Source organism: Chiloscyllium punctatum, chromosome 13 (assembly GCF_047496795.1).
Source record: "Chiloscyllium punctatum isolate Juve2018m chromosome 13, sChiPun1.3, whole genome shotgun sequence".
NCBI lineage: Eukaryota > Metazoa > Chordata > Chondrichthyes > Orectolobiformes > Hemiscylliidae > Chiloscyllium > Chiloscyllium punctatum.
In genome coordinates this window covers 104,600,815-104,628,433 of record NC_092751.1, presented here as the reverse complement: position 1 = coordinate 104,628,433, position 27,619 = coordinate 104,600,815, and the positions used below count along the sequence as shown (strand labels likewise).

The 27,619-nt window shown below is 43.2% G+C and overlaps 1 protein-coding gene across 1 annotated transcript in view; it reads left to right on the top strand.

Annotated features, from left to right (window-relative positions):
* cdh23 (cadherin-related 23) overlaps window positions 1-27,619 on the top strand; it is a 967,008-nt gene that overhangs the window by 229,446 nt on the left and 709,943 nt on the right. The window contains exon 9 of the mRNA XM_072583543.1: window positions 41-119. Coding sequence (XP_072439644.1) covers window positions 41-119 — 79 coding nt within the window. The remainder of the gene's footprint in view (window positions 1-40; window positions 120-27,619) is intronic.

Sequence of the window (27,619 nt, the reverse complement as noted above, 5' to 3'; positions counted from 1 at the left end):
GCCTTCTCTTGAATGTTGTGCATTTGCTGTTATTTTTCAGGGTAAGATGGTACGGGTTATTACAGCCATCGATCAAGATCGAGGGAGGCCACGAGGCATTGGGTACACTATAGTCTCAGGTAAGAGAGTTAACCTTGTGGTTTCATTTCTCAAGTCATGTTCATTATTAAAAAGGACAAGGAAACTCAATTTTGAATATATAATGAAACCAATTTGAAATCATGTATAACAAACATGAAAAGAGAGGACTGAGTAATATAGCCTGCTGGGTATTATTAACAGCATAGATGGGAACAGCTTGTAAATGATACATGTTGTTATTTCGAAGTGAAAATGCCTCCAAAAACATTAATTAAACCTGATGGTTGTGACAAGTACCCAGCGGATTTTTTTAAAAATTGCTTACCTTTCTATGGCATTGTAAGTTTTGCAGCTTGATTTTAGCGGGTGGAAAGGTGCTTTTGCTTATTTTATCAGGAATATCAAGTCTCTGGAAAGTGCAGATTGAATAGATTTCATGCAATGAATGTATAATATTTGCACAATGATATCACTGTACAGAGGAACCCCGATTATCCGAATGAGATGGGCGGGCATTTTTTCGTTTGGATAATCGACTTCATCTTAAACAAGGGAGGCCATACTAGTCTAATGCTGTGCTCTACTGGAGAATTTGTTTAAATCTATAATTTTAATGAGTCTGTCATTTAAACAAACTAATCTTTGCAGTCTGCAAATTACAGGTTAAAATGAGAAGGACTTACCATCACATAAGGACATTGGTTAGGCCACTTTTGGAATATTGCATGCAGTTCTGGTCTCCTTCTTATCGGAAGGATGTTGTGAAACTTGAAAGTGTTCAGAAAAGATTTACAAGGATGTTGCCAGGGTTGGAGGATTTGAGCTATAGGGAGAGGCTGAACAGGCTGGGGCTGTTTTCCCTGGAGTGTCGGAGGCTGAGGGGTGACCTTATAGAGGTTTATAAAATAATGAGGGGCATGAATAGGGTAAATAGATAAGGTCTTTTCCCTGGGGTGAGGGAGTCCAGAACTAGAGAACATAGGTTTAGGGTGGAGGAGAAAGATATAAAAGAGACCTAAGGGGCAACTTTTTCATGCAGAGGGTGGTTGATGTGTGGAATAAGCTGCCAAAGGAAGTGGTGGAGGCTGGTAAAATTGCAACATTTAAAAGTCATCTGGATGGGTATATGAATAGGAAGGGTTTGGAGGGATATGGGCTGGGTGCTGGCAGATTGGTTTGGGGTATCTGGTCTGCATGGATGGGTTGGACTGAAGGGTCTGTTTTTGTGCTGTACATCTCTAGTCAAAGAAAAACTGTATATGGGAACACCAGCCCCTTCAAGTTCCCCTCCGAACCACTCACCATCCTGACTTGAGAATGTATTGTCATTTGTCACTCGCTGGGTCACAATCCTGGAATCCCCTCAATGACTTTGTGGGTCAACCGACAGCACGTGGGCTGCAGTGATTCAAGAAGGCAGCTCACCACCGCCTTCTCAAGGGCATCTAGAGATGGGCAATAAATGATGGCCCAGCCAATGACACCCACGTCTCATGAATGAATAAAAATACTGACAGTTGGAGGTGGGTTAGGACTTGCAGGCAGCAAGCAGTCTATTTACTCAGAAGGGCTTTTGCCCGAAACCTCGATTTTCCTGCTCCTCGGATGCTGCCTGAACTGCTGTGCTTTTCTAGCACCACTCTAACCTAGAATCACAGTTTATATAGCCTAGTGTAAACAGAATTCAAAACCTCACCTATAAGCAAATCTGTTGGTATAGGCAGGGTTATTCATGTCACTGGGCCAGGAATCTAGAGGCCTAAATATGGGAACATGTGTCAAACCCCATCCGTGCAACTTATGGAATTTAACTTTCGTTAATAATTCTGGGATTGATACTAAAGTTGTTGTAAAAAAAACCCACCTGATTCACTAATGTCCTTGAAGGAAGGGAATCTGCCATTGTTACTTGGTATGGGTGTATGTGACTCCAGACTAACTGCAATGCGGTTGCCTTTTGACTGCCTTCTGAAATTGCCCAGTAACCCACTCCATTCAAGGGTAATTAGGGATGGACAATAAATAGTGGCCCAGCCAAGGGCAGCACATCCCATAGAAGAAATATTAGGTGACCACTCCAGTGAGGGGAGGTTATATACTAACTTGGTGATAGTGAGGACTGAGGTGCTGGAAAGTCAGAGTCCATAAGACATAGGAGCAAAAATTAGGCCATTCAGCCCATTGAGTCTGCTCCGCCATTTAATCATGGCTGATAAGTTTCTCAACCCCATTCTCCCTTTTTCTGCCCATAATCTTTGATCCCCTTGATGCCCAAGAACCTATCTATCTCAATCTTAAATATACTCAATGACCTGGCCTCCAGAGACTTCTGTGAGTGGTGAATACATTCCATAGATTCCCCATTCTCTGGCTGAAGACGTTTCTCCTTATCTCCATTCCAAAAGGTCTTCCCTTTACTCTAAGGCTATGCTCTCAGCTCCTAGTCTCTTCCCAATGAAAACTCTACTCTGTCCAGGCCATTCAGTATTCTTTAAGTTTCAATTAGATTCACCTCCCCCAATCTTTCTAAACTCCATCAAGTATATAAATCCAGAGTCCTCAAATGTCTGTCTTATGTTAAGCTTTTCGTTCCTGGGACCATTCTTGTGAACCTCCTTTGAACACACACCAGGGCCAGTACATCCTTCCTGAGATATGGGGCCCAAGACTGCACACAATACTCCAAATAGGGTCTGACCAGAGCCTTATAGAGCCTCAGAAGTACACCCCTGTTTTTATATTAACGTCCTCTCAAAATTACACATGCCTTCCTAATTACTGACTCGACTTACCTTGAGAGAATCCTGGACTAGAACTCCCAAGTCTCTTTGCACTTCAGATTTGTGAATTTTCTCACCATTTAGAAAACAGTCCACCCCTCTATTCTTCCGACCAAAGTGCATGACCTCACACTTTCCCACATTGTACTCCATTTCTTTGCCCACTGTCCTAACCTGTCCAAATCCTTCTGCAGCCTCCCTGCTTCCTCAATGCCACCTGTCCCTCTACCTATCTTTGTAGCGTCTGTAAACTTAGCCAGAATGCCCTCAAGTTCCTTCATCTAGATCTTTAATATATAAAGTGAAAAGCTGTGGTCCCAACACTGTGTCTTGTGGAACACCACTAGTCACCAGCTGCCATCCTGAGAAGGACCCTTTTATCCCCACTCTGTTTCCTGCCAGACAGCCAAGCTTCTATCCATGCTAGCACCTTACCTCTGACTCCATGGGCCCTTATCTTACTCACTAGCCTCCTGTGTGGCATCTTGTCAAAGGCCTTCTTGAAGTCCAGGGAGATACCATCCATTGGCTCTCCTTGATCTAACCTGCTTGTTACTTCCTCAGAAAATTCTAGCAGATTTGTCAGGCATGACCTCCCCTTGATGACTTTACCCTATTTTACCCAAGTCTTCAGAAATCGCATCCTTCAAAATGGATTCCAGGATCTTACCCATGACTGAGATTAGATGAATTGGTCTATCATTTTCCATCTTTTGCCTTACTGTGAATAAAATGTGAAAGCTGGAAAAAGGACAGCATCAGAAGAGCAGGAGAGTTGCTGTTTTGGGAAGGACCCTGTATCAGGAGGTTATATTGTATATTGTAAGGTACGGTGGCATAGCTCTTATATTATTGACTGATAATCTAGTGGTTTGCACTAATGAGGCAAAGGGCATGGAGGCACAATCTACCCTGCATCTAGAGAATTTAAATGGAATAAATAATGATGCACAAAACTAGTGTCAGCAATGGTGTCCGCACTCCTCCTAGGTGGTCATTAAAATTCCATCTGATTCACTGATACTATAAAGGGAAAGAAATCTGCCATCCTTATCTGATCTGGTCCATACGTAACTCTGGACCTACAGCAAGATGGTTCACTCTTAATTGGCATTTTAAGTGGCCCCAACAAGCCGCTGCATTCAGGGACAATTAGGAATGGCCAACAAACGCTGGTCCTATTGAAGGGCAACCCATGTCCTGGGAGTGAATTGGAGGAAAGATTGTGTAGATTGTGAATGAAACTATTCCTGCCTACTTCAAAAGTTATGCAGTGTTCAGGCATAATTAATGGGGTGGGGGAGGATTGAAATTATCCAATCTCCTCCCTAATTAGATGGAAGACTGGAACTGGGAACAGGAATAACTCGAGGAAGCCAGTCTAGGGGAGCACAACTGAACAGTTTCTCTGTTTAACCTCTAGATGGCGAATTCAAAGGCTGCCTGAATTTTAATTGGTTGAGGAGGACTGATTTGTTCCTGTGGACAACAACTTGTTTTGAATCCTACTTAGTGGTTTGACCTTTTGGAAAATGATTGGTATTGATCATCATCTGAGTAGACTGGGGTATAGAGTGGAATCCTACATTTAGTATCGAACAGAACAAACAAAGTGTACTGCTTCCCCAGGGCACACTGAAGATTACTTTAATCACTTCAGTTTGTAAGAAATGTGGGCTTACTTGCAGGAGTCAAATTTTATGCCAGGCACAAATTATCACGCTTCTGTTACAGTATAGTTTCCATATGGTCTCAAAAGCAATGTGTTGGATTATTACTTTCATGGGGTTTAGGTCTGAGACAGACAAACAAATACGTTCATTTCTGAATTTTTTAAACTAGTTTTTCCTTCATTTTGTTATTGTTTGCTCAACCTCCTATTATAAAAAGAGCACTTGAGAATCTTAGCTTGCAGCCATTTGAATGAACTTATATAAAAAAAAAAGTCTCAAGTGATCTGAAGTTGAGAACAAGAATGTCCTCGGTTTTATGATGTCGGGTCCTGATGGTAGAACTTTTCAATAATGATAATGTTTTGAACAGAAAACTGACCATGAGAAACACCCAAATTATCAAGGATGCTTTTGATGTCTGCATGAGTTCACATAATGCAAAGTGCAAAAACAAATTGGCCATTAGTATTTGGAATTACTTTCTGGAAAGGTTAGAATGGTGTTTTCTGAGGCTTGAATAAATATTTTCACTTCTTGACTTGCGCTTCATTTTTTCAGAAAGTCGTGCTAACCTGATTCTCCATCCTCGTATGGATTGTTCTGAGGAAGGGTCACTGGACCCCAAACATTAACTCTGTTTTCTCTGCATAGATGCTACCAGTCCTGCTGAGGTTCTCCAACACTCTTTGATTTTGTTTCTGGTCTCCAGCATCCACAGTTCTTTGAGTTTTAAAATGGGGAAAGACTTGCTCATTCAATTAACAGTTCTTCTCACTGGAATGTGAAACTTAAGAGCAGCTTTGTTTTCTGAGCCATTATATTTAGACCAGTTCTTCCTTGGGTCTTGGTGAACAGTGCCTGTAGACAGCATCTAAACATCATTGCCATTCTCCACACTACCTCTGAGTAAGACTGTCAAATGTTCACTACTTATTCCTGTCATCCTAGTAATGTAGCAATTTACGTGCTGCGCTGTTTTGTTGTTGTGGTCTGTTATGTTATGTTCAGTTCACCGAATATCATGTTGAATGACTCGCTCTCTTTATCTTCATTAAATCTGTTTTGAATATATTGCTTTTGAATGTGTTGTTTGGGAAATGAACAATATGCTGTAGTGACAAAATTGTTGTAGATCAAAAACCTTAAAACTGTAGACTATGGGGGGAGTAGACTGCATGTTTAGGATTACCAGCTGAAAAGAAAAGAGGTTTGTATTTATATAGTACCATGGATGAACACAGGGTGTTTTACAGTCAATGAAGTAACATTGTGGGGGAAATGTGACAGCTATTCACACATACAGAGTATTGTGACAAGCATTAAATAATCCTGCTACCTCAATGCTGGTTGAGGGATATATACAAAGTACTGGCATGTTTAAAATAGCTCTACCGGCTATTCAAAAGCAAACAGAAGCTGGTGATGGACAATTAAGATCCAATGTACATAATGCATTCCCCCAATAATACACCTCACTCCATGAACTGAGTGTTAATCAAAGAATAACCATTGACCACTGTGTTAGCAAATCAGGTTAATATTTCCAACACTCAAAGCCAGTGATTGGTATCTATTCACAAACGTGGCAAAGGACTTGGGTTTGATCATAAACCACTCACAGAAAATGTTCAACCAATGGAAAGCCGCTCTCAGCATCACTAATCAAGTGCTTGAATGTGTGTTGAGTACCTCCTGATTATAAATTGAAACCAGTTATTTTAACCCAGTGTATCTTATTAGCAAGGTCACAAGTAAAATACTGTTTGCAATTCTGTCTTTGTGCTAACTGAGGCATGTGAATGTATATGTGAATATTGAAACAAGAGCAACCCTGGCTTAGAAATTATAAAGTGGGACCTGGAGAACCGATCCAGTTTTTAATTTTTTTTTCTTTTTTTTGACACTCCAATTTTTTTTTGCACACCTGTTTTTTTTTATTACTAACCCGCACACTACCGCCTAACTGCAGTAGTGCTTATTTTTCCTCAGCACTCATGTTGTGTGTGTGCAGGTGTGAGACACAGTGAGAGACACAAGGTGCATGAATCTTTATTTAAGTTCCACCACCAGGAAGAAAGGAAACACCCAAGTGGCCAGTGACAAGCACTGCCCTTCACATCAAAGGGCAAAGCTGTGTGATCAAACAGTGAAGGGGAGGGTAGGGACTAAATCAAAATAGAGTTGGAGGGGGAAATAATGCACTCCACTCCCTGCAGCGCCCACCTCTCCCTGAACAACTCCAGGGTGTTGGTGGACACCGCGTGCTCCTTCTCCAGAGACACCCGGGCTGTAATGTAACCCCGGAAGAGGGGCAGGCAGTCGGCCCTAACGACCCCCTCCATGGCCCGCTGCCTGGACCTGTTGATGGCCAGTTTGGCCAGGCCCAGGAGCAGACCCACAAGGAGGTCTTCAGACCTGCCCTCCCTCCTCCGTACCGGGTGCCCGAAGATCAGGAGCGTGGGACTGAAGTGCAGCCAGAAACAGAGGAGGAGGTTTTTGAGAAAATCAAAATGGGACTGCAAACGCCCACACCCAATATACACGTGGTCCACGGACTCCACAGCACCACAGAACAAGCAGTGTTTTTATTGCAGGAAGAGGGAAGAAGACTCAGGTGCTTTAAATCTGATTGAAAATTGAGTATTGTGAAGACTGTTTGCCTGAGAAGGCAGAGTTAGAGGGCAAGAAAACAAATGTTATCAGAGGCAGATTAGATAATGAAGGAGATTATCATCTTCCTTCATACTACAACATAATGAAACAAAGCTGAGGACAGCCAAAGAGAGATCAGTTAGCTCGGTTGGACAAGTCCATAGTTAAGGATAACGCAAACAGTGTGGATTTAATTCATGGCAGAGGCAGACTTGGGACCTGAGAATAGAAGGAAATGGTAAAAATAACCTATGCTAAACAAGCAGCTCAGATTGAAGCAACAGCAGATAATGAGCTAAGGGCCTGTCTCTTGGCTGAACACTCATGAATGAAATGATGGACAAACACCAGGAGTAAATATCTGATAAAGAATTGTGATTGAACACCAGTTAGGAGCAGTAGTTTTAGATGAATGAGCAGCCAGGCCAACAGGATGGTTTCTTGTTATTACTGGACCCATGACAGATGAATAATGCAGGTTAGTGAAATGACCTTTGAGGGATAAGGATGAATGCTGACGGTTTGTTTCTGTGTCCTTTTTTTTTCCCTGTGGTTAATGACCTTTCTCGGTTGATTAAAGAGGTTGGGCAAAGACCCTGATAGGTCAAATTGTCTCTGCCAGGATTGGAACTGATTAGCAAAATGGCCCGTGCTCAGTGGCACCTTTTTCTAAAGTGGTGAGTGATTAATTTACGCAAGCTTCGATGCAGGTAATTACCCCACTTGTGTGATTGACCATTTCATATGGGTCTTTGTGGTTCTGACTGCTTCTTCACACTAAACCCTTCTCCTTCCCAAATAGCCCAGTTATTAGTTGAAGTGGGCTTCGACACTTGTTATGAACAAGACCAGATCCCCCTCAAAATAATATGAAGGAGGTAGCCTAGACCATAATGTTTCTTATTTTAAAGGTAATTGTGAAGTGTTGTGTTCCAGATGCAATGTGACTCGTCAAACTACGCAACGTTAAGCAAAAATACAATTTATTTAAACACTATAGTAAAAATTCAAAGGAAAGAAAGAAGAACTTAGAATAATAACTATATTGGAAAACTTAATAGATGCAGGAATTATTACTAATTAACTGTTCCAATATAGGTACATTTCATCAACATAACTTAGCAAAAAGGCAAATTCAGACACAGATTCTCACATACAGTTCTCCAGTTGAGACGGAAAAAAACATCAGGAGAAAATTCTGAGAGAATAACAACCAGGCGAAATTCACTGAAGCTTCCAGCTCTGTTGAAACCCCAATAGCTTCTGAAGCTACTTAGAAGCTCCTAATCCATGTGAGAGCTGGCCACACCTATTCAGGCTGCATTAGACAAAAACCCAAGGCCTCCCAAGCTGTTTACTCAAGTGGTCTTCAGTAGTTGGCTCGGTACCTCTTGTTCAATCTCTCTTTTAAAAGAAACCAGGACAGAATAACCTCTTAAAGCTACAGCATCGTCATACACTTTAAATCCAATCCCAAGTAAAAATGGGTCAAAGGCGAAGAGTCATCCACTGTTCACCATTAACTTGCACTAAATATTTGCTCAGGCTGCACAGTGTTTGAGTGCAGCTCATCATGAGGAAGAGGGCACCTCAGCCTGCCGTAGAAACTGTTTTATCCTGCATCTGACTAAAAGGCACTTAATTCAGGATTGATCAATACCAACACTGGGTGGAAAATCGCTTCCACTTTTGATTTAATTTCTCTAATATGACCACCCACCTCCTAAATTTTACAATCATCAAAGAAAGATGTCACCATACAGGGGGAAGGGGAAAAGGTTGAATGTTGCATAAGGTATCTGTAGAATCACTGGGGTAATATGTGTTCTAATTATGAGGGAAGTTTGCAAGGACTTGTCTTTTGAAGAGCTGCTGGCACTGTGGCAGTGTCCCTACCCACAGGCTGAAAGATCTCACTTCAAGTCCCACCAGTACTGAAGGTGTGTCACAAAATGTGTTATTTTTACTCTCTCGTGAGACATGGATGTTGCTAGCATTTATTGCCCAACCCTAATTACCCAGAGGGATTTGAAAGTCAACCATATTACTGTCGGTCTGGACTCAAGCGTAGACCGTACCAGATAACTTGGATTTCACTCGCCTAAAGGATATTAATGCACCAAATATGTTTTTACAACAATCAATAGTGGGCATACGTTCACCATTAAGCTACCTTTCAATTCAATTTTGATTGAATTAAAATTTCACCGGTTAGCATGGTGGGATTTGAACCCATGCTGCCAGAACATTAGCCTGGAATTACTGAATTACTGGTCCAGTGACAATAGCACTCTGTCTCCACCTTCTCTCCTCAATCTTCACCTGTTTTTACTCTGTACTTCATTGACTGTAAATCATTTTGGGATACTTGATGCATGAACGTCACTATCCAAATACAGATTAATTATTTTCCTACTTTACCATAACCTGAAATGATCAACAGTTGTGACCCTGGGTGATTATTACAGGGCTAGTCAGATCCCAGACTGAAATGTGGCTTAATGGAACATATGTTGATTTGTGACTTTAATTTTGGGACTAAAATTTCAGATAGCTGCTTCCTGGAGCTATCCAGACACCCGTGCTTCAATACATTTAGTTTGAAATAACCTCTTCAGGGTTATTCCAACATTTTGATTGGGAACCATCACAAACTTGAGATAATTTAGTTTCACTATATTCTTTCCTCACAGCGTGGTCTATGCAACCATCTTCATCCAAGAACTTCATAAGATTGTTCAAAACTCGAAATGAGAGCTTTTTTTTTTAGCTTTACTAAGCTATGGGTGATTTTCTCAAGCTTAAAAGAAAACTTTACCAAACTGCTAAAATTGAATTTGCTCAGTTTGTTCAGTTGTAAAACCTGACCCAAAAACTGATTAATTCTAAAGTTAGATCTCAAAAATGGATTCAGAAGAAATCACCATGGCTACAGAAAGATTTAAAAGCCAATTTTTAACTTTGGCTACACAGAAAATCTACATTACCTCCTCAAAAACAAAAATCTCAAGCTTACAATAAGCAGTATTAAAATTTATGGAAATCACGATCTACATCATACCTTTAGGTTACTTCATTGTCCTTAAAGGGTATTGAATCTGAATTTGGAAATGAAAAATCTGCACTGTTATAGAAACAAGAGGGGTAGGTGAGCTCTCTCAAAGAGCTGACACAGTCTTGATTGATCATATGTTATCCTGTGGCATTCTATAATTTTGGGGCTATGACAATAGACAATAGGTGCAGGAGTAGGCCACTCTGCCCTTTGAGCCTGCACTACCATTCATTATGATCATGGCTGATCATCCATAATCAGTATGATGAAAATGGGCTTAACAAGAACATTCTAAAAAGCACACATTTTTTCAGTTATCATCATTTTCTGTCTAATGTGCATTTAAAGGCCGAAGAGTTTTTTTTATTGGTTTAGTCCTAGTCATTGTGACCAACTCAGTGCCGCATCATTCACTGTACCTGACCCTATGAATGACTTAATGGGCACCATTAATGGGAAATATTTTATTGCCTATTTTTATAGGGAGAGGGAAGGAAAATCACCTCTAGACCTCAATGGGGATATTGAATTAAACACTTGGTAGAAGTAATGAGCGGAAACTGTTCTTTAAAATGCTTGGCATTAAGTAAACTGTCTTCAAGAAAAAATTATTATTCCTTCTCAGCATAAATGTAGAAATTAATTCCAGAATGACATAACGAATGGCTAGAATGTCCCTTGTAAAAGTTGGAATAGTATAAGCTAATTTAAAAATTTGTTTTTGTGTGACCGGTCTGTTACGGTTGGATGACGCACCTCATCTGTGATCTATAGTGTAACTGTGTGGTGTCTAGACATTGCTAGTTCATAACCCGGTCACACAAGCCACAATGATCTGAATGAGTGATACAGTTGAGAGGCAGCCAAGATATTGAGACAAGACAAAAGACCGATTTTTAAAACGGTTTAAAATGTTTCCATTACCCTGTCAGAATATGGGTTTAAGCAGCACAGAATGTGCCCTGATAACAGGCAGCATTATAGTAGCGTAACAACTAAAGAAGGAATCTCTCCAGGGTGTGCCTTCCTATTTCTGCTCATTCACCTGCCCCCTTTGAGCACTTTGCCCACATTTCCACATCTCGCTGCAACCTCCCAGAAGACCTGAAATTCAAAACACAATGTGGTGTCCCTGGATACTGCACACTCTTCCCAATCTGAAACTGCTGTAACACTCAGACCCATTGGATTAACAACTCCGAATGCGTGTGATATGATTTTAGTTTTACACAGGTTATTTTCATGGAGTCACTAATCAGATTTTGGTCCAAAGTTTTAATTTAATACAAATATTGCAAGTTTTGTTAAGTTGTCCATAAAACACAATCACTGTCCAACTTGAGTTCTGTTCTTTATTCAGTTTATTGTATGCCCAACAATACCCATATGCAACAGGATTTGAACAATATCCAGGCTTGGGCTGACACATAGTAAGTAACATTCACCCCACACAAATGCCAGCCAATGACCATTTACAAGACAAGAGAATCAAATCATTGACATTCAGTGGTATTGCCATCATGGAATCTCCCACATCCTGTGGGATTACCATTGATCAGATGAAAGTGGTAGACTGTAGCTGCAGGAGCAGGTCAGTGGCTATGAATCTTGCAGTGAGTAATTCAACTCCTGACTCCACCCATCCGTCTTCCTTCCCACCGATCCGCTCCACCCTCCCCCCGACCTGTCACTGTCACCCTCCACCTGCATCTACCTAATTGCCTTCCCAGCTACCTTCCCCCAACCCCCCCCCCCCCCGCCATGGCCACTCTCCCGTTCATCTCTCAGCCCCTTTTCCCCTCCAACCCCCCACATTCCTGATGAAGAGCTTATGCCTGAAACTCACCTGTTCCTCGGATGAAGCCCGACCTTCCATGCTTTTCAAGCACCACACTTTCTGACTCCTCAAAGCCTGTCCACCATCTACAAGGCACCAGTCAGGAGTGTGATGGGATACTCCCCACTTGCCTGAATGGGGGCAGCTCCAAGAACACTCCAGAAACTTGACACCATCCAGGACAAAACAGCACACTTGATTGGCACCACAACTGTGAACATTTGCTCCCTCCTGTAGTGATGCTCTGTAGCAGCAGTGTGTGCCATTTATAAAATGAAATGCAGAATTTCACCCAGGGATCCTCAGACAGTACCTTCCAGACCCACCTTCTCAAGAGTAACTAAGCAGGGGCAGTAAATGCTAACCCAAGCAGTGACAGTCACATCCCTTGACTGAGTAAAATGAAGGTATTAGCTGTTCTTTAGATGCAGAAAGTGTTTATAACTCTCATTGCAGCTGATTGAACTGTAGCTTGCAATGTCCAAGAGGTACATTTGAGATTAGTCTGACTTGATTAAGCATAAAAGATTCTGTGAGGGGTCTCAGCAGACGAGATGTAGAGGGGAGGTTTTCTGTCATGGGAGAATCCAGATCTGTGGGCCACTGTTTAAAAGTCTGAAACTCTAGCACTGCACTGAGGGCTATTGTTTTTTTTTAAATTAGAATACCTACAGTGTGGAAACAGGCCCTTCAGCCCAACAAGCAGCCATTGACCCTCCATAGAGCAACCCACCCCCATTCCCCATATTTACACTTGACTAATGCACCTAACCTACACTTCCCTGAACACTATGGGTAATTTGACATGGCTAATTCACCTAACCTACACACCTTTGGAGGAAACCCACGCAGACACTGGGCAAATGTGCAAACTCTACACAGAGAGTCTGCAGCAGCTGGAATCGAACCCAGGTCTCTGGCACTGTGAGGCAGTAGTGCTAACCACTGAGCCACCGTACCATCCTGCTTTGTGGTAGGTGTTCTGTTTTCAGTGAGACAATGAGCCAAAGTCATGGGCAGATATAATTTATTCAGTGGTTTTATTTTAAGATGAACATTGCTGGTCTCCCTGTTGTTCCACCCAATATTTATACCCCTAGTCATTGTCACTAAATTCAATAATCTAGCCGTTAGTTCTTTACTGTCTCTGGGAGCTTGCTGTGTACAAGTTAGCTGTCACACTATTCCAGTAATGCTGCTGGATGCTAGAAATATCATGGCACAGTTATCAAACAAACATATATTTCACAGTGTCCTAGATAATATTCTTCCCTGGACTAAAAGCGCTGGAGATGGGTAAATTGATGATCTGTTTTGCTGCTTTTTCTCGAAATTAGAGGCGACATAATTGCTGATAACTTTGTTACATTCAAAGCAATTAACTGTACAACAAGCAATTTGGGAATGTATGAGAAACCTCATCAGGAGAAAAGACATCAAACTGAGCCTGAAGCTCAAATGGGAATCTGCTGCAGCACCTCCTCCTGCCTGAATCGAATACCACAGAACTGGGGCTTGGGCCGACTTCCATCAGTGCACACTGTTTTACCAAACAAGCAATATACACTTAGCGAACAGTGACACAAAATTGACAGGGCAGAATTTATTAGTTCATTTTCTTGACTGACTTGGATGCTTTCGAAATCTTTGACTTACAATCGTTAACCATTAAATTGAAAAGCTAGGGAACTATATGCAGCCCTAACCCTTCTCTCCATTCTCAATATAATAAGATTGGTTTGCTTCAGGGAAAAGTAATGTGTGTTGTCTTGTCATAGTTGGGGTTAGTGGGCACACGGACTGTTCCAGTGAACTGCTGTGCCCTGATGTGCCAGCTGGTGATGATTTGTAAGTCAGGTTGTGACCTCCAGTACTCTGTGAGGAACAACACAGCATGGCTGTCTGGATGCAGACCCTTCTCTTACTGTGAGGAAAATGAACAGAAAGATCAGTTGTGTGAAAAAGGAAACAGCATTGGCGTGTATTGGTTGACCATTTCTGATGAAGGGCTTATGCCCAAAACGTCAACTGTGCTGCTCCTCGGATGCTGTCTGACCGGCTGTGCTTTTCCAGTGCCACCCTTTTCAACATTAGTCCGACAGTCGATTTTATTAAGTTGTCTTGTTCCCTTGCTGCTGTCACTTTGTAACTTTAACCCCTCTGACATTGTTTTACTGATTGATGATTCTTAAATAGGATTCCAAGACCTGGTGCAAGCTAACTTTTGCAGGACTTGCATTGACAGTGAAATTCGAATGTGACCTGTAGAATTATCAGCTTTAAGTGCAATTTGTGTGATTTAACAGAGCTACTTGTAGATATTACTCAATAGAAAATCTTGGATGCAACATATGCCCAAGGGACTCCGATAGCCCATTGTGTTACTGCAGTTCTATCTTGTTATTGGATGATGGGAGGGAACATAGCATCCAATTCTCTCACTTAAGAATTCCTAACTTCCGGCTTTGTGACAAATATAGAGGTATATAACCAAAGCCTTGCGAGCGCTGTTGGGAAGAGTTCAAACTAGATCCGCAGAAGCAAGAGACACAATTCAACAGAGGGCAACACAGCCATTAGATTAGATTACTTACAGTGTGGAAACAGGCCCTTCGGCCCAACAAGTCCACACCGACCCGCCGAAGCGCAACCACCCCATACCCCTACATCTACCCCTTACCTAACACTATGGGCAATTTACCCTGGCCAATTCACCTGACCTGCACATCTTTGGACTGTGGGAGGAAACCGGAGCACCCGGAGGAAACCCACACAGACACGGGGAGAATGTGCAAACTCCACACAGTCAGTCGCCTGAGGCGGGAATTGAACCCGGGTCTCTGGCGCTGTGAGGCAGCAGTGCTAACCACTGTGCCACCGTGCCACCCACCATGGGAGAGCAAGTTCAGCCACATGGTGTCTCAAGGGAATAAGGCAAGACACGATGGTCTCTGCTTTAATGCAGGGAGCATTAGAAGAGTTAAGGGCATGGATGGATGCTTGGAACTCTGATATTGTTACCATCACAGAGACATGGTTGAGAGAGGGACAAGACGGCAACTTATCATTTTGGGGAGTGGGATCTTTGGACAGGGGATGGTGTGAATGTGGAGACGGGTTCACACTAGTAGGTAGGGTGGCAGAAGTGGGTACTGCAGATGCTGGAGATTAGAGTCAAGATTAGAGTGGTGCTGAAAAGGCACAGCAGGTCAGGCAGCATCCAAGGAGCAGAAAAATTGACATTTCAAGCAAAAGTCCTTCATTAGGAATCACCCTATTAGATAGGATATCAGTGACTGCAGTAAGGAGGGATGATGTCTTGGATGGGTGGTCAAATGAGACTTTGTGGATGCAATTTAGGAATAAAAAGGGGGCAGTCACACTTTTAGGAGTTAATATAGGCCCCAGATACAATCGAGGAGCAAGTATGTGGTTAATTCAGTAAGGCTTGGAAAAATAATAACAGAGTAATCATTTTTGGAGATTTCCACTACTCCAATATTAATCGGGATAATCGTAGTATAACTTAAAGGGGACAGATTTCTTGAAATGCAAACAAGAGAGCTTTATTCTGTCCACATGGAGATAGGTCCAGCACTGTACCATCCCTGGTTGGACTAATTCAGGGGAGTGAAGCCAGATAGGTGCTAATGATAGCGATGACAACATGATACATTTTACATTTGTTATGGGAAAGGAGAAAGATTGTTGAGAAAAATGAAGAGTTTTGAATTGGGGTGAGGCAGAATTTGTGAAAATAAGGCAGGATCTGGCTGAAGTAAGACTGGACACAGATACTTGAGTGTGAGGTATAAGACCATTATGTTCTCCTTAGGGTGAAATATAGGAAGAACAAGCCTAGAGAAGCTCCGATATACAGAAATATTCAGGTCAGGATAAGAAGGAAAAGAGAAATGTGTATCAGGTACAAAGGGAGCAAATCAACAGAGGGCCTGAAGGAGTGTCGGAACTGCACAGGGAGAGCTCAGGAAAGCAATTAGGAGAGCAAAGAAGGATGGACAATAGACATGAGGTGCAGGAGTAGGCCATTCAGCCCTTCTAGCCTGCACCGCCATTCAATATGATCATGGCTGAACATTCCTAATCAGTATTCCTCTTCCTGCTTTATCTCCATAACCCTTGATTCCACTATCTTTGAGAGCTCTATCTAACTCTTTCTTAAATGAATCCAGAGACTGGGCCTCCACTGCCCTCTGGGGCAGAGCATTCCACACAGCCACCACTCTCTGGGTGAAGAAATTTCTCCTCATCTCTGTCCTAAATGGTCTACCCCGTATTTTTAAGATGTGTCCTCTGGTTCGGCACTCACCCATCACCGGAAACATGCTTCCTGCCTCCAGAGTGTCCAATCCTTTAATCTTCTGGAATGTTTTGAGGATGTAACTCTGAAGATGGACGAGGGAGATCCAGTAGATATAGTGTACCTGGACTTTCAGAAAGCTTTTGATAAAGTCCCACATAGGAGGTTAGTCAGCAAAATTAGGGCGCGTGGTACTGGGGGCAAAGTACTAACTTGGATTGAAAGTTGGTTGGCTGATAGGAAACAAAGAGTAGTGATAAACGGCTCCATTTTGGAATGGCAGTGACCAGTGGGGTACCGCAGGAATCAGTGATGGGACCGCAGCTTTTTACAATATATGTTAATGATATAGAATATGATATTAGTAATAACATTAGCAAATTTGCTGATGATACTAAGCTGGGTGGCAGGGTGAAATGTGAGGAGGATGTTAGGAGATTACAGGGTGACCTGGACAGGTTAGGTGAGTGGGCAGGTGCATGGCAGATGCAGTTTAATGTGGATAAATGTGTGGTTATCCACTTTGGTGGCAAGAAAAGGAAGGCAATCCTTTAATAATCTTATATGTCTCAATCAGATCCCTTCTCAGTCTTTTAAATTCAAGGGTATACAAGCCCATTCGCTCCAATTTTTCAGTGTAAGGTAGTCCCGCCATTCTAGGAATTGACCTCGTGAACCTACGCTGCACTCCCTCAATAGCCAGAATGTCTTTACTCAAATTTGGAGACCAGAACTGCACACAGTACTCCAGGTGTGGTCTCACAAGGGCCCTGTACAGCCTGCAGAAGCACCTCTTTGCTTCCATACTCAATCCCTCTTGTTATGTAGGCCAGCATGCTATTAGCCTTCTTCACGACCTGCTGTACCTGCATGCTTACTTTCATTGACTGGTGTACAAGAACACCCAGATCTCTTTGTACTGCCCCTTTACCGAAATTGATTCCATTTAGGTAGTAATCTGCCTTCCTGTTCTTGCCACCAAAGTGGATAACCACACATTTATCCACATTAAACTGCATCTGCCATGCATCTGCCCACTCACCTAACCTGTCCAGGTCACCCTATAATCTCCTAACATCCTCCTCACATTTCACCCTGCCACCCAGCTTAGTATCATCAGCAAATTTGCTAATGTTATTACTAATATCATATTCTATATCATTAACATATATTGTAAAAAGCTGCGGTCCCAGCACTGATCCCTGCGGTACCCCACTGGTCATTGCCTGTCATTCCGAAATGGAGCCGTTTATCACTATTCTTTGTTTCCTATCAGCCAACCAACTTTCAATCCAAGTTAGTACTTTGCCCCCAATACCATGCGCCCTAAATTTGCTGACTAACCTCCTATGTGGGACTTTATCAAAAGCTTTCTGAAAGTCCAGGTACACTACATCTACTGGATCTCCCTCGTCCATCTTCAGAGTTACTTGCTCAAAAAATTCCAGAAGCATGATTTTCCCTTCATAAATCCATGCTGACTCTGTCCTATCCTGTTACTACTATCCAGATGTGTCATAATTTCATCCTTTATAATAGACTCCAGCATCTTTCCCAGCACTGAGGTCAGACTAACTGGTCTATAATTTCCTGCTTACTCTCTCCCACCTTTCTTAAAAAAGTGGTACAACATTAGCCACCCTCCAATCCACAGGAACTGATCCCGAATCTATCGAAGTCTAGAAAATAATCACCAGCGCATCCACGATTTCTTGAGCCACCTCCTTCAGTACCCTGGGATGTAGACCATCAGGCCCCGGGGACTTACCAACCTTCAGACATAACAGTCTCTCCAACACCAATTCCTGGCAAATATAAATTCCCTTCAGTTCAGGTCCTTCAGCCACTGTTACCTCCGGGAGATTGCTTGTGTCTTCCCCAGTGAACACAGATCTGAAGTACCCATTTAATTCTTCTGCCATTTGTTTGTTTCTGTCTTCAAGGGCCCAATTTCAATCTTAACCATTTTTTTGCCTTTCACATACTTAAAAAAGCTTTTACTATCCTCCTTTATATTTTTGGCCAGTTTACCTTCGTACCTCATTTTTTTTCTCTGCATATTTCCTTTTTAGTAATCCTCTGTTGTTCTTTTAAAAGCTTCCCAGTCCTCCGTTTTCCCACTTATCTTCGCTATGTTATACTTTTTGTCTTTTAACTTTTTATGTTTCTTAACTTCCCTCGTCAGCCACAGCCACCCATGCCTCCTCCTAGGATCTTTCTTCCTATTTGGAAGGAACTGATCCTGCATCTTCTGCATTATACACCGAAATATCTGCCATTGTTCCTCCACTGTCATCCCTGCTAAGGTATTGCACCATTGAACTTTGGCCAGCTCCTCCCTCATAGCTCCATAGTTCCCTTTATTCAACTGAAATATTGTCACTACCGATTGTACCCTCTCCCTCTCAAATTGCAGATTGAAGCTTATTGTATTATGGTCACTACTTCCCAATGGCTCCTTCACTTCAAGGTCTCTGATCAATTCTGGTTCGTTGCACAATACCAGATCCAGAATTGCCTTCTCCCTGGTCGGCTCCAGCACCAGCTGTTCTAAGAATCCATCTCGGAGGCACTCCACAAAATCTCTTTCTTGAGGTCCAATACCATCCTGATTCTCCCAGTCTACCTGCATGTTGAAATCCCCCATAACTGTAGCAACATCTTTGCAACAGGCCAATTTCAGCTCCTGATTCAACTTACATCTGACATCCAGACTACTGTTTGGGGGCCTGTAGATAACTCCCAAGAGGGTCTTTTTACCCTTAGTATTTCTCAACTCTATCCACACTGACTCTACATCTCCTGATTCTAGGTCCCCCTGCGCAAGGGACTGAATATCATCCCTTACCAACATGGTGACCCCACCCCCTCTGCCCGTCAGTCTGTCCTTACGATAGCACGTGTAGCTTTGAACATTCATTTCCCAGGCCCTGTCCACTTGAAGCCACGTCTCAGTTATCCCCACAATATCGTATCTGCCAATATCCAAAAGAGCCTCAAGCTCATCCATCTTATTACTAATGCTTTGTGCATTCATGTATAGTATTTTTAATTTGTTACTGCCCTCACCCTTCCCATCAACTCCTATTTCACTCAACCTTACAGCATTATCCCTTTCTGAGTTTTCTGCTTCATTGATACAGTTGTCTTTCTCGACTTCCCTTGTTCTAAACTTCCCTTCAATTTTCTTCTTAAACATCCTGTCCCCCCCCCCACCTCCCCCCGCTACTTAGTTTAAACGTAGCTGTGTTGTAGTAGCAAACCTGCCTGCCAGAATGCTGGCCCCTAACCTATTAAGGTGCAAACCGTCTCTCTTGTATACTTTATGCTTACCACAAAACATACCCCAGTGATCCAAGAATTTAAATCCTAGCTTCCTGCACCAGTTCCCCAGCCACACGTTCAAGTCCATTATCTCCCTGTTTCTGGCCCCACCAGCCCGAGGAACTGGAAGCAAACCAAAGATAACCACCTTGGATGTCCTACTTTTCAGCTTTCTTCCGAGTTCTCCGAAGTCCCGCTGTAGTATGTTCCTCCTCTTCTTCCCGGCATCATTTGTGCCGACATGTACCACCACCTCTGGCTCTTCACCTTCGTCCTTGAGGATTTCCTGCACTCTGTCTGTGATGTCTTTAACCCTGGCACCAGGAAGGCAACACACCATCCTTAAGTCCCGCCTGCTCCCACAAAAACCCTGGTCAGTTCCTCTCACTATGGAGTCCCCCGTTACCACGGCTCTGTGCGATGTCCGACTCTTCCACTCTGTTTCCACACCAACTTTTGATTGACAGACCTGGCTGCCTCGTGGACTGGCAGTGTCATCTGTCTCTACTGTTCCAAAAGATTCAACTTGTTCCTGACAGGTACTTCTCCCGGGGTCTCTTGCACCTGTCTCCTCTCTGCCTTCCTCATCGTCTGCTCTCTTCTGGTATGATTGGTGTAATAACCTCGCTGAAGGTCTTGTCCAGAAAGATCTCGTTCTCTCGGATGAGCCTCAGGTCCTCGAGTTCTTTCATCAGTGCTGCAATATGCTCGGTCAATAGCTGAATGTGCACACACTTTCCACACTTATACGAGCCAGACACACCAGGGTCATTGACCTCCCACATCAAGCACGTAGCACACTGAACCAGCTGGGCAGTCATGTCTTCACCCTCTTCAACTGTGGCATAATCACTTCACTCAACTTCCTTGTCAAAGACTCCTGAACTAAAGCCTCACTCTTCAATCCACAGGAACTTCCTCGGACCCTCTTTTTGGGGCAAGTCTGTGGACTTTTAATTTAGGTTAGAGGAGGAGGGAGGGAGGGAGGCCCTACTTTGTAGGACCTGGGGTCGAGAACAAACCCACTCAAATAACAATCACTTACCTTCCCGACCGGCTTTGCGCTCTGACTTCACTTCCGCCCAGCTCCCACCGCTCTCTGCTGCAAAAAGACCATTGGCGTCGAGGTAAGTTCTTAAATAACAATCACTTACCTTCCCAATATGAGTAAACACGGGCAGGCACTTTTCGGGAAAATCTTTGCAAGTATGACAAGGGGCAGAGAGTGGCCAGGAAGAGTGATGGTTCAGGACCAAGTGGACAATCTGTCTGCGACACTGGTAAAGTGTTCAATGAATATTTCTCATTGGCCTTTGCTCACAAGGAGGAGGGTACAAGTGCAGAATTCAAGAAGATGGGCTGTAAAGTGTTTGAGCAGGTTGACAGAGGAAGCAAGGAGGTTTTGGCAGATTTAAAGGTGGATAAATCCCCAGGTCCCAATTGACTTGTATCCTTGGCTATAGTGGGGCATGAGGGAGGGCATTACAGAAGCCCAAAGTTTTAAACTGGTGTCTGGTCACAGGGGAGGTGCCAGAGGGCAGCTAGTGTGGTTCCACTTTACAAGAAAGGTAGTAAAGGTAGACCATGGGGCTATAAACTCGTGAGTCTAACATCAGTGATAGGGAAACTATTGGAGAAAGGAGAGAATTAATCTCCATTTCGAGAAGCAAAGTTTGATCAGGATAATCGGCATGGCTTTGTCAGAGGGCAGTCATGTCTAATAATCTGGTGAAAGTTTTTGAGGTGGTGACCAAGTGTTTGGATGAGGATGGGGCAGTTGATACAGTTTATTTTGATTTCAGCAATACCTTTGACATGATCCCAAATGGCAAACTGGTAAAGAAAGCGAAAGCTGAGGGGATCCAATGTAACTGAGCAAGTTGGATCCAACATTGGCTTAGTGACAGGAATCAGGGCTAATGGTAGTCTGAATGTGTGCAGCTATTCCATAGTGATCAGCACTGGGCTCCTTATTGTTTGTGGTGTTCATAAATGATATAGATGAGAAGGGGAGGGGGGTGGGTGGGGAAAGGTGATAAGTAAGTTTGCAGATGACACAACGTTTGACCGGGTGGTTGACAGTGAGGAGGAAGGTGTTAGATTACAGGAGTATGTGAATGGATTGGTCAGATGGGCAGATGGAACTTTAACCCTGATAAATGTGAAGTGATGTACTTTGGATCAAGGTGAGGGAGTTCTCAGTGAAAGGCAGGACATTAGGAAGTTCAGAGGGATCTTGGAAGTGCTTGTCCACAGATTCCAGAAGGCAGCTGGACAGATTAATAATCTAGTTGCAAAGACATACAGAATGCTTACCTTAGTTAATAATGGCATAGTTTATAAAAGCAGCAAGTTTATGTTGGAGCTGTACAGAACCGTGGTGAGGCCACAGCTGGAGTACTGTGTGCAGTTCTGGTCTCTGCACTGTAGGAAGAATATGGTTGCACTAGAGGGGGTATAGAGGAGATTCACCAGGACATTGCCTGGGATGGAGTATTTCAGCAATGAAGAGAGATTGGATAAGCTCAGGTTGTTTTCTTTAGAGCTGAAAGTGTGTTGCTGGCAAAGTGTAGCAGGTCAGGCAGCATCCAAGGAGCAGGAGAATCGATGTTTTGGGCATGAGCCCTTCTTCAGGAATGAGGAAAGTGTGCCAAGCAGGCTAAGATAAAAGGTATGGAGGAGGGACTTGGGGGAGGGGCGTTGGAAATGTGATAGGTGGAAGGAGGTCAAGGTGAGGGTGAGGTTTTCTTTAGAGTAAGGAAGGTTGAGGCAGGACATGATGGAGGTGTGTCAGATTATGAGGGGCATGGACAGGGTGAACAGAAAGCAGATATTCCCCCTTAGCTGATTGGTTGATCAGAAGAGAGCATAATTTTAAAATGGAAGTCAGGAAATTTAGAGGGGATTTGAGAAAAAATGTTCTCACACAGAGGGTGATGAGGGTCAGGAATGCACTGCCCTGGGAGGGTCTTTGAGAAAGGAAACCTCACAATCTTTTAAAAAGTTCTTGGAAGAGCACTTAAAGCATCATTAACATCCAAGACTATGGACCTAGTGTGGGAAAGTGGGACTAGTGTAGCTAATAGTGTGTTTTTGAAGCTATAGACTTGATGGGCTTCTTTTGAAGAAGGGAAATGAAAACTGGAAAGAGATTCCATTTCCAGTGATATGTCAGTAGACGGCAGCAACGTTGGCAGTGACCATCGAGTTAGTCTGAACATTTAGTGCAGTGCTGTCTGCTGACTGGTTTTACAGATGACACCAGGGGAAGCAGTGAGTTAGGATCTGCAGTCATGGCTGTAAAGATGCTGGAACTCACAGGAACACCCCTCAGGCACCTCCGATCAGAAACAAAGGAACTAATCTCAAAAAGACTTCAGATTTCATGAGGCATGCACTTCCTGAAAAGGCTAGTGGGCACCAATGCATCCGGAACCTTCTAAAGGTGATTGGACAAATCCCTTAAAGGGTGGGGAGGAGAATTTGTCTTTGCTCGATGATGAGCCTTTATTTATGTAACCTCTTAAACCTTCCACCAAGATGCAACCTGTGTTCTACAAGTGGGGGAGGTTGCTAGATCACTTCTGGATTTTGAATCTGAGATAGGTACATTTTTGTTCGCTAAAAGTATTAAGGGATATGGAATGAAGGTAGGCAAATGGAGTTAGACCACAGATTGGCCATGATCTCCCCGAGTGGCAGAATAGGCTTGAGGGGGATGAATGTCGACAGCTTTTCCAATCATCTTACGACCTGTCTTTGGGATTTTTGACACCTCTCACCTCCCACCCCGCACATCTCTGCATCTGCTAAAAGGTCACAGACTGGAAGCACTAACTCTCTTTTCCCTCACCCCTGTGCAATCTGCGGAGTTTTCCAGTTTTATTTTGCCTGTTGCATTGATCACGCAGTGACTGTTTAGGTGCATCTTGCTTTCAGGAGATGACCTGCCGAGGTTTCATTGTGAAAACTCTCCCAAATATGATCTTAAGCTACTTCCTTTTACATTATGCAACAAAGCATTATTCAACTGTGTATTCAGTCTGCCCAGCAGTGAATGATCTCAAGGAGTAATGCACAATGCCCTTTATACTCTTTGTAGCTGGCTTCAGTTGCAGTCAGTAATTATCAGCTCTGACACCATTTATTAACAATAGATTTTACATTTTCCTTTCTGCTTGATCCATGCTTTATTTCTGATTCATAGCTGTGGCTACCAGAACTAGCATAGAGTCGGTAAGTTACTTGGGTGAGGATATTCTGTCTTTTTCTCTTTGCAAACACAGGAACTTTGTAATTACACTGAACCGGAATATGAAGTACAACCTGACATCTGAGTGCTGAGGGGATGTTTCTCAGAAGAACAGAGGTCCTGTCTGCTACCTCTGGTAAATGAGAAAAGATCCCACGTCACTACTCAGTGAAGAGCAGGAGTCTCTAGGTATTTTGGCCATACCTGCTCCTCTCAAGCAAGCAATGTGTTGGTGTAATGTTAATTCATGGAGCTAGCAATTCAAAACCCCATGATAAATGTCCAGGGACAAGGGTTCGAATTCTACCAAGACGTTTTTATTTTAAATTCCAGATTTTTTTTATTGTTAGCATGGCAGCTGGTGAAATTTGAACTCCATAAAGCAAATTTGGAATTTTTAAAAAAACTTACCTCATTTAGAGTTGTAAAAACCCATCTCATTCAGTAATGTGGGGGATCTTTGGGGAGGGAAATCCGCCTCCTTATCTGGTCTGACATCCATGTGACTCCAGACCCACTGCTGACTCTTATCTACCAGAGGAAATGGTAGATGCAGAAACAGTGTGACGATGCAGCCCATTTAACAAGGTTGTGCTTTTATTAAGAGAGGGCATAAATGCAGAGGAACCAATTTGTCTGGAAATGGTTACTTTGAACAATGGCAGCGGAGTGGCCAGTTCTTCCAGTTCAGTGTTTTTTCTAGTCAGAAACTGCGGGGACCTAGAGAAGCAGCTACAGTGAAAAAAGGTTCCATGCTTCAACAGATGTTTCTTGCCTGAACTCTCTCTCTGAAATCTCTCTGGCTTGAAAGAACCTGTGTTTGAATTTGCCTTTGGCCAAGGAATGTGTTAATGGGATGTTGCAGGGATTGGAACAGCTTTGTTAAGTTGTGATATCGTGCCAGTTGGGTTTTCACATAAGCGAAAGTATTCTAAATTCTGTTGTCTTTTGCTCGCACTTCATTCACAATGTTCAAATAAATTCTGTCTCCTTTAAAGCCGAGTGGTTTGTCCAGCTGCATGGGTATGGGTATGGGTGCGTTGTGCTTTGGCGGGTCGGTGTGGACTTGTTGGGCCGAAGGGCCTGTTTCCACACTGTAAGTAATCTAATCTAATCACTCCTGGAATATCCCTTTACAAAAAATTAAAAAGTAAGGGTCTAGGGTCCTTTTTAAAAAATGTTTTAAAGTGGGGGGTCTCTGGCCTCAGCTATATCAACAGTTACAACATTTAAAAGGCATCCAGACAGGTCCATAAATAGGAATGGTTTAGAGGGTTATGGGCCAAACACAGGGAAGTGGATCTAGCTTAATTTGAGACCATGGTGAGCCTGGATGAGTTTGTCTGAAAGGATCAGTTTACATGCTGTGTGACTCAAGTCTCTATCCTCCCACCCCACCCCACCCCCTTTCTAAGCTCCAACAGGTACGGATCCAGAGTCATCAACCACTCCTGATAAGATAAACTTATCGCAAACTTCCTCTGGAACCCTTCCAAGACCAGCACATCCCTGATTTAGACACGGGGCTCAAAAATGTGATTTAGAGGTTTGTAAGAGGTAGTGTGAGTAAGGCAGAGTAAGCTGTGTGGTCTGGTGCTCAGATTGTGATGGGTGCAGGAATGGGCCGATGTACGTGCAAGCAAGTACCAAACGTGCCAGACTCAGGCTGTGAGAAAGTGTTGGTTTGAGGCTGCTATGCTACCATGGTGATGGTGAAGGGCAACTCTGACCTGCCAACTGGGTGGGGGAGGGGGGGGGGGGGGTGCACAGTAGGAGTTGAAAGATGGCACCAACACCAGGCTATCCTGGCAGTTGGCAATGTCCTGCGCCCATGGCATGTGGGAGAATCGGGCTAAAATCGGACAGAAGAGGTGGCAAGATGGGTAGTTAATGAGGCAGGTTTGAGCCATTTACACCATTCGATTCTCTCGGCCTCACAGAGAGAGAGAGAGAGAAAGACACTCTGTGAAACGACAGAAGTGACCCTTAGCCAGAAGTATGACAAGAATCAGCCAGTAACATTTGGGAAGAACATAGTACTCGATTCCTCACAGGAATGGGAGCAGGTTCTCATCAGTCCATGCTGTTTACTGAAGGGCTCAAGGTAACAGTACATTATATCCTCATTAACATGCAGTGACTTGTGTTGAATAAATAATGAGGATCTCCATCTTGCCAGCTGGACTGAGCTGATTGTACACAATTAGATGCTGCAGCTTGCTTTGAATTTAGGGCTATAATTGTTTGGAAAGTTAGACAGAGTGCCAAAACTAATGATGGAGCTGTTGCTGAGAGACACAATGCAAATTGGCTCCATGCCATGTGCACTCAGTCCAATTGTGTTGGAAAGAAACAAAAATATACCTTTTAAAAGAAATCCAACATTTTTTTAAAAAAAGCTCTATTGAACCTTTGTTAATGAAAGTGAGCATCACTCGATGTCTGAATCAGTGAAGCTGAAGACCGACTGAACATAAAAACAAGATCGATGTTTGCACTTTCCATTGTCATCACCTGCAGTGCCAAACCAGGATGAAAGATTTGCATTTATATAGTACCTTTTTGGGACCTGAGTCCTTTGTAGTCTTTTGAAATGTGGTCACTGCCTCAGTGTAGGAACTACCACAGCCAATTTGTGTCAGGAAATTCCCGTGAGCAGCAACAAATACAGGTGGGGGTTGAGTTCCGAGGAGAGTCTGGATAGGCTGGGAATTTTTTTTTTCTCTGAAGCGTAGTGGGCTGAGGGGTGACAATGTAGAGGTAATTATGTAAGTTAGGTCTCTGAGCTGGAAGGTGTCGGTCACCATGACTTGGTAACATCATCAGTGAGAGTCTCTGGTGAAGTACTTCTCACTGATGATGTTCCCTAGTCATGGTGACGAAACGTCTGAAAACAAACTTTCCAGCTCAGCGAGCTAACTTACATATTCATCATCAACCTGAGCTACAAGTCTTCTCAAAAATTGCTAACAATATAGAGGTTTGCAAAATCATGGATAAGGTGGATAGTCAAGGTCTTTTCTCTAGGGGAAGAGAATCCAAAGCCAGAGGGCATAAGTTTAAGGTGAAAGGGAACACAAATTTAAAAATAGGGTGTCTTTCATTTAAAACTGAAGTAAGGAGAATTTTTCTCTTGGGGTTGTTATTCTGTGGAATTCTCTTCCCCAGAGAGCAGTCGAGGCTGGACTATAGGAAGTGTTTAAGGCCAACTGCATGGGCTTTTGATTTTCAGCTTTTTAATTATTTACGTGAGACAACAGGGAACTGGAGCTGAGGCTGAAGTCACAACAGTTGAGAGGGTATAGACTCCGAATGAAGGGGTGCCAGTTTAAGACGGAGATGAGGAGGAATTTCATTGCTGTGTGGGTTTATAGAGTATTTAGAACTCCTTGCCACAGAGAGCAGTGGGGGAACAGCCCTTGTGTATATCTAAGGCTGAGATTGATATATGCTTGAGCAGTTGGGGAATCAAGAGTTACAGGGAACGGCAGGAACGTAAACATGAGGAATGTCGGATTTGCCATGCTCCTATTGAATGGCAGAGCAGGGTTGAAGGGCTGAATGGCCTATTCCTGTTCCTATCCCTTCTGGTCGTATGAAGATCTTATCGAACGACAAAGCAGTCTTGAGGTACTGAATAGTTT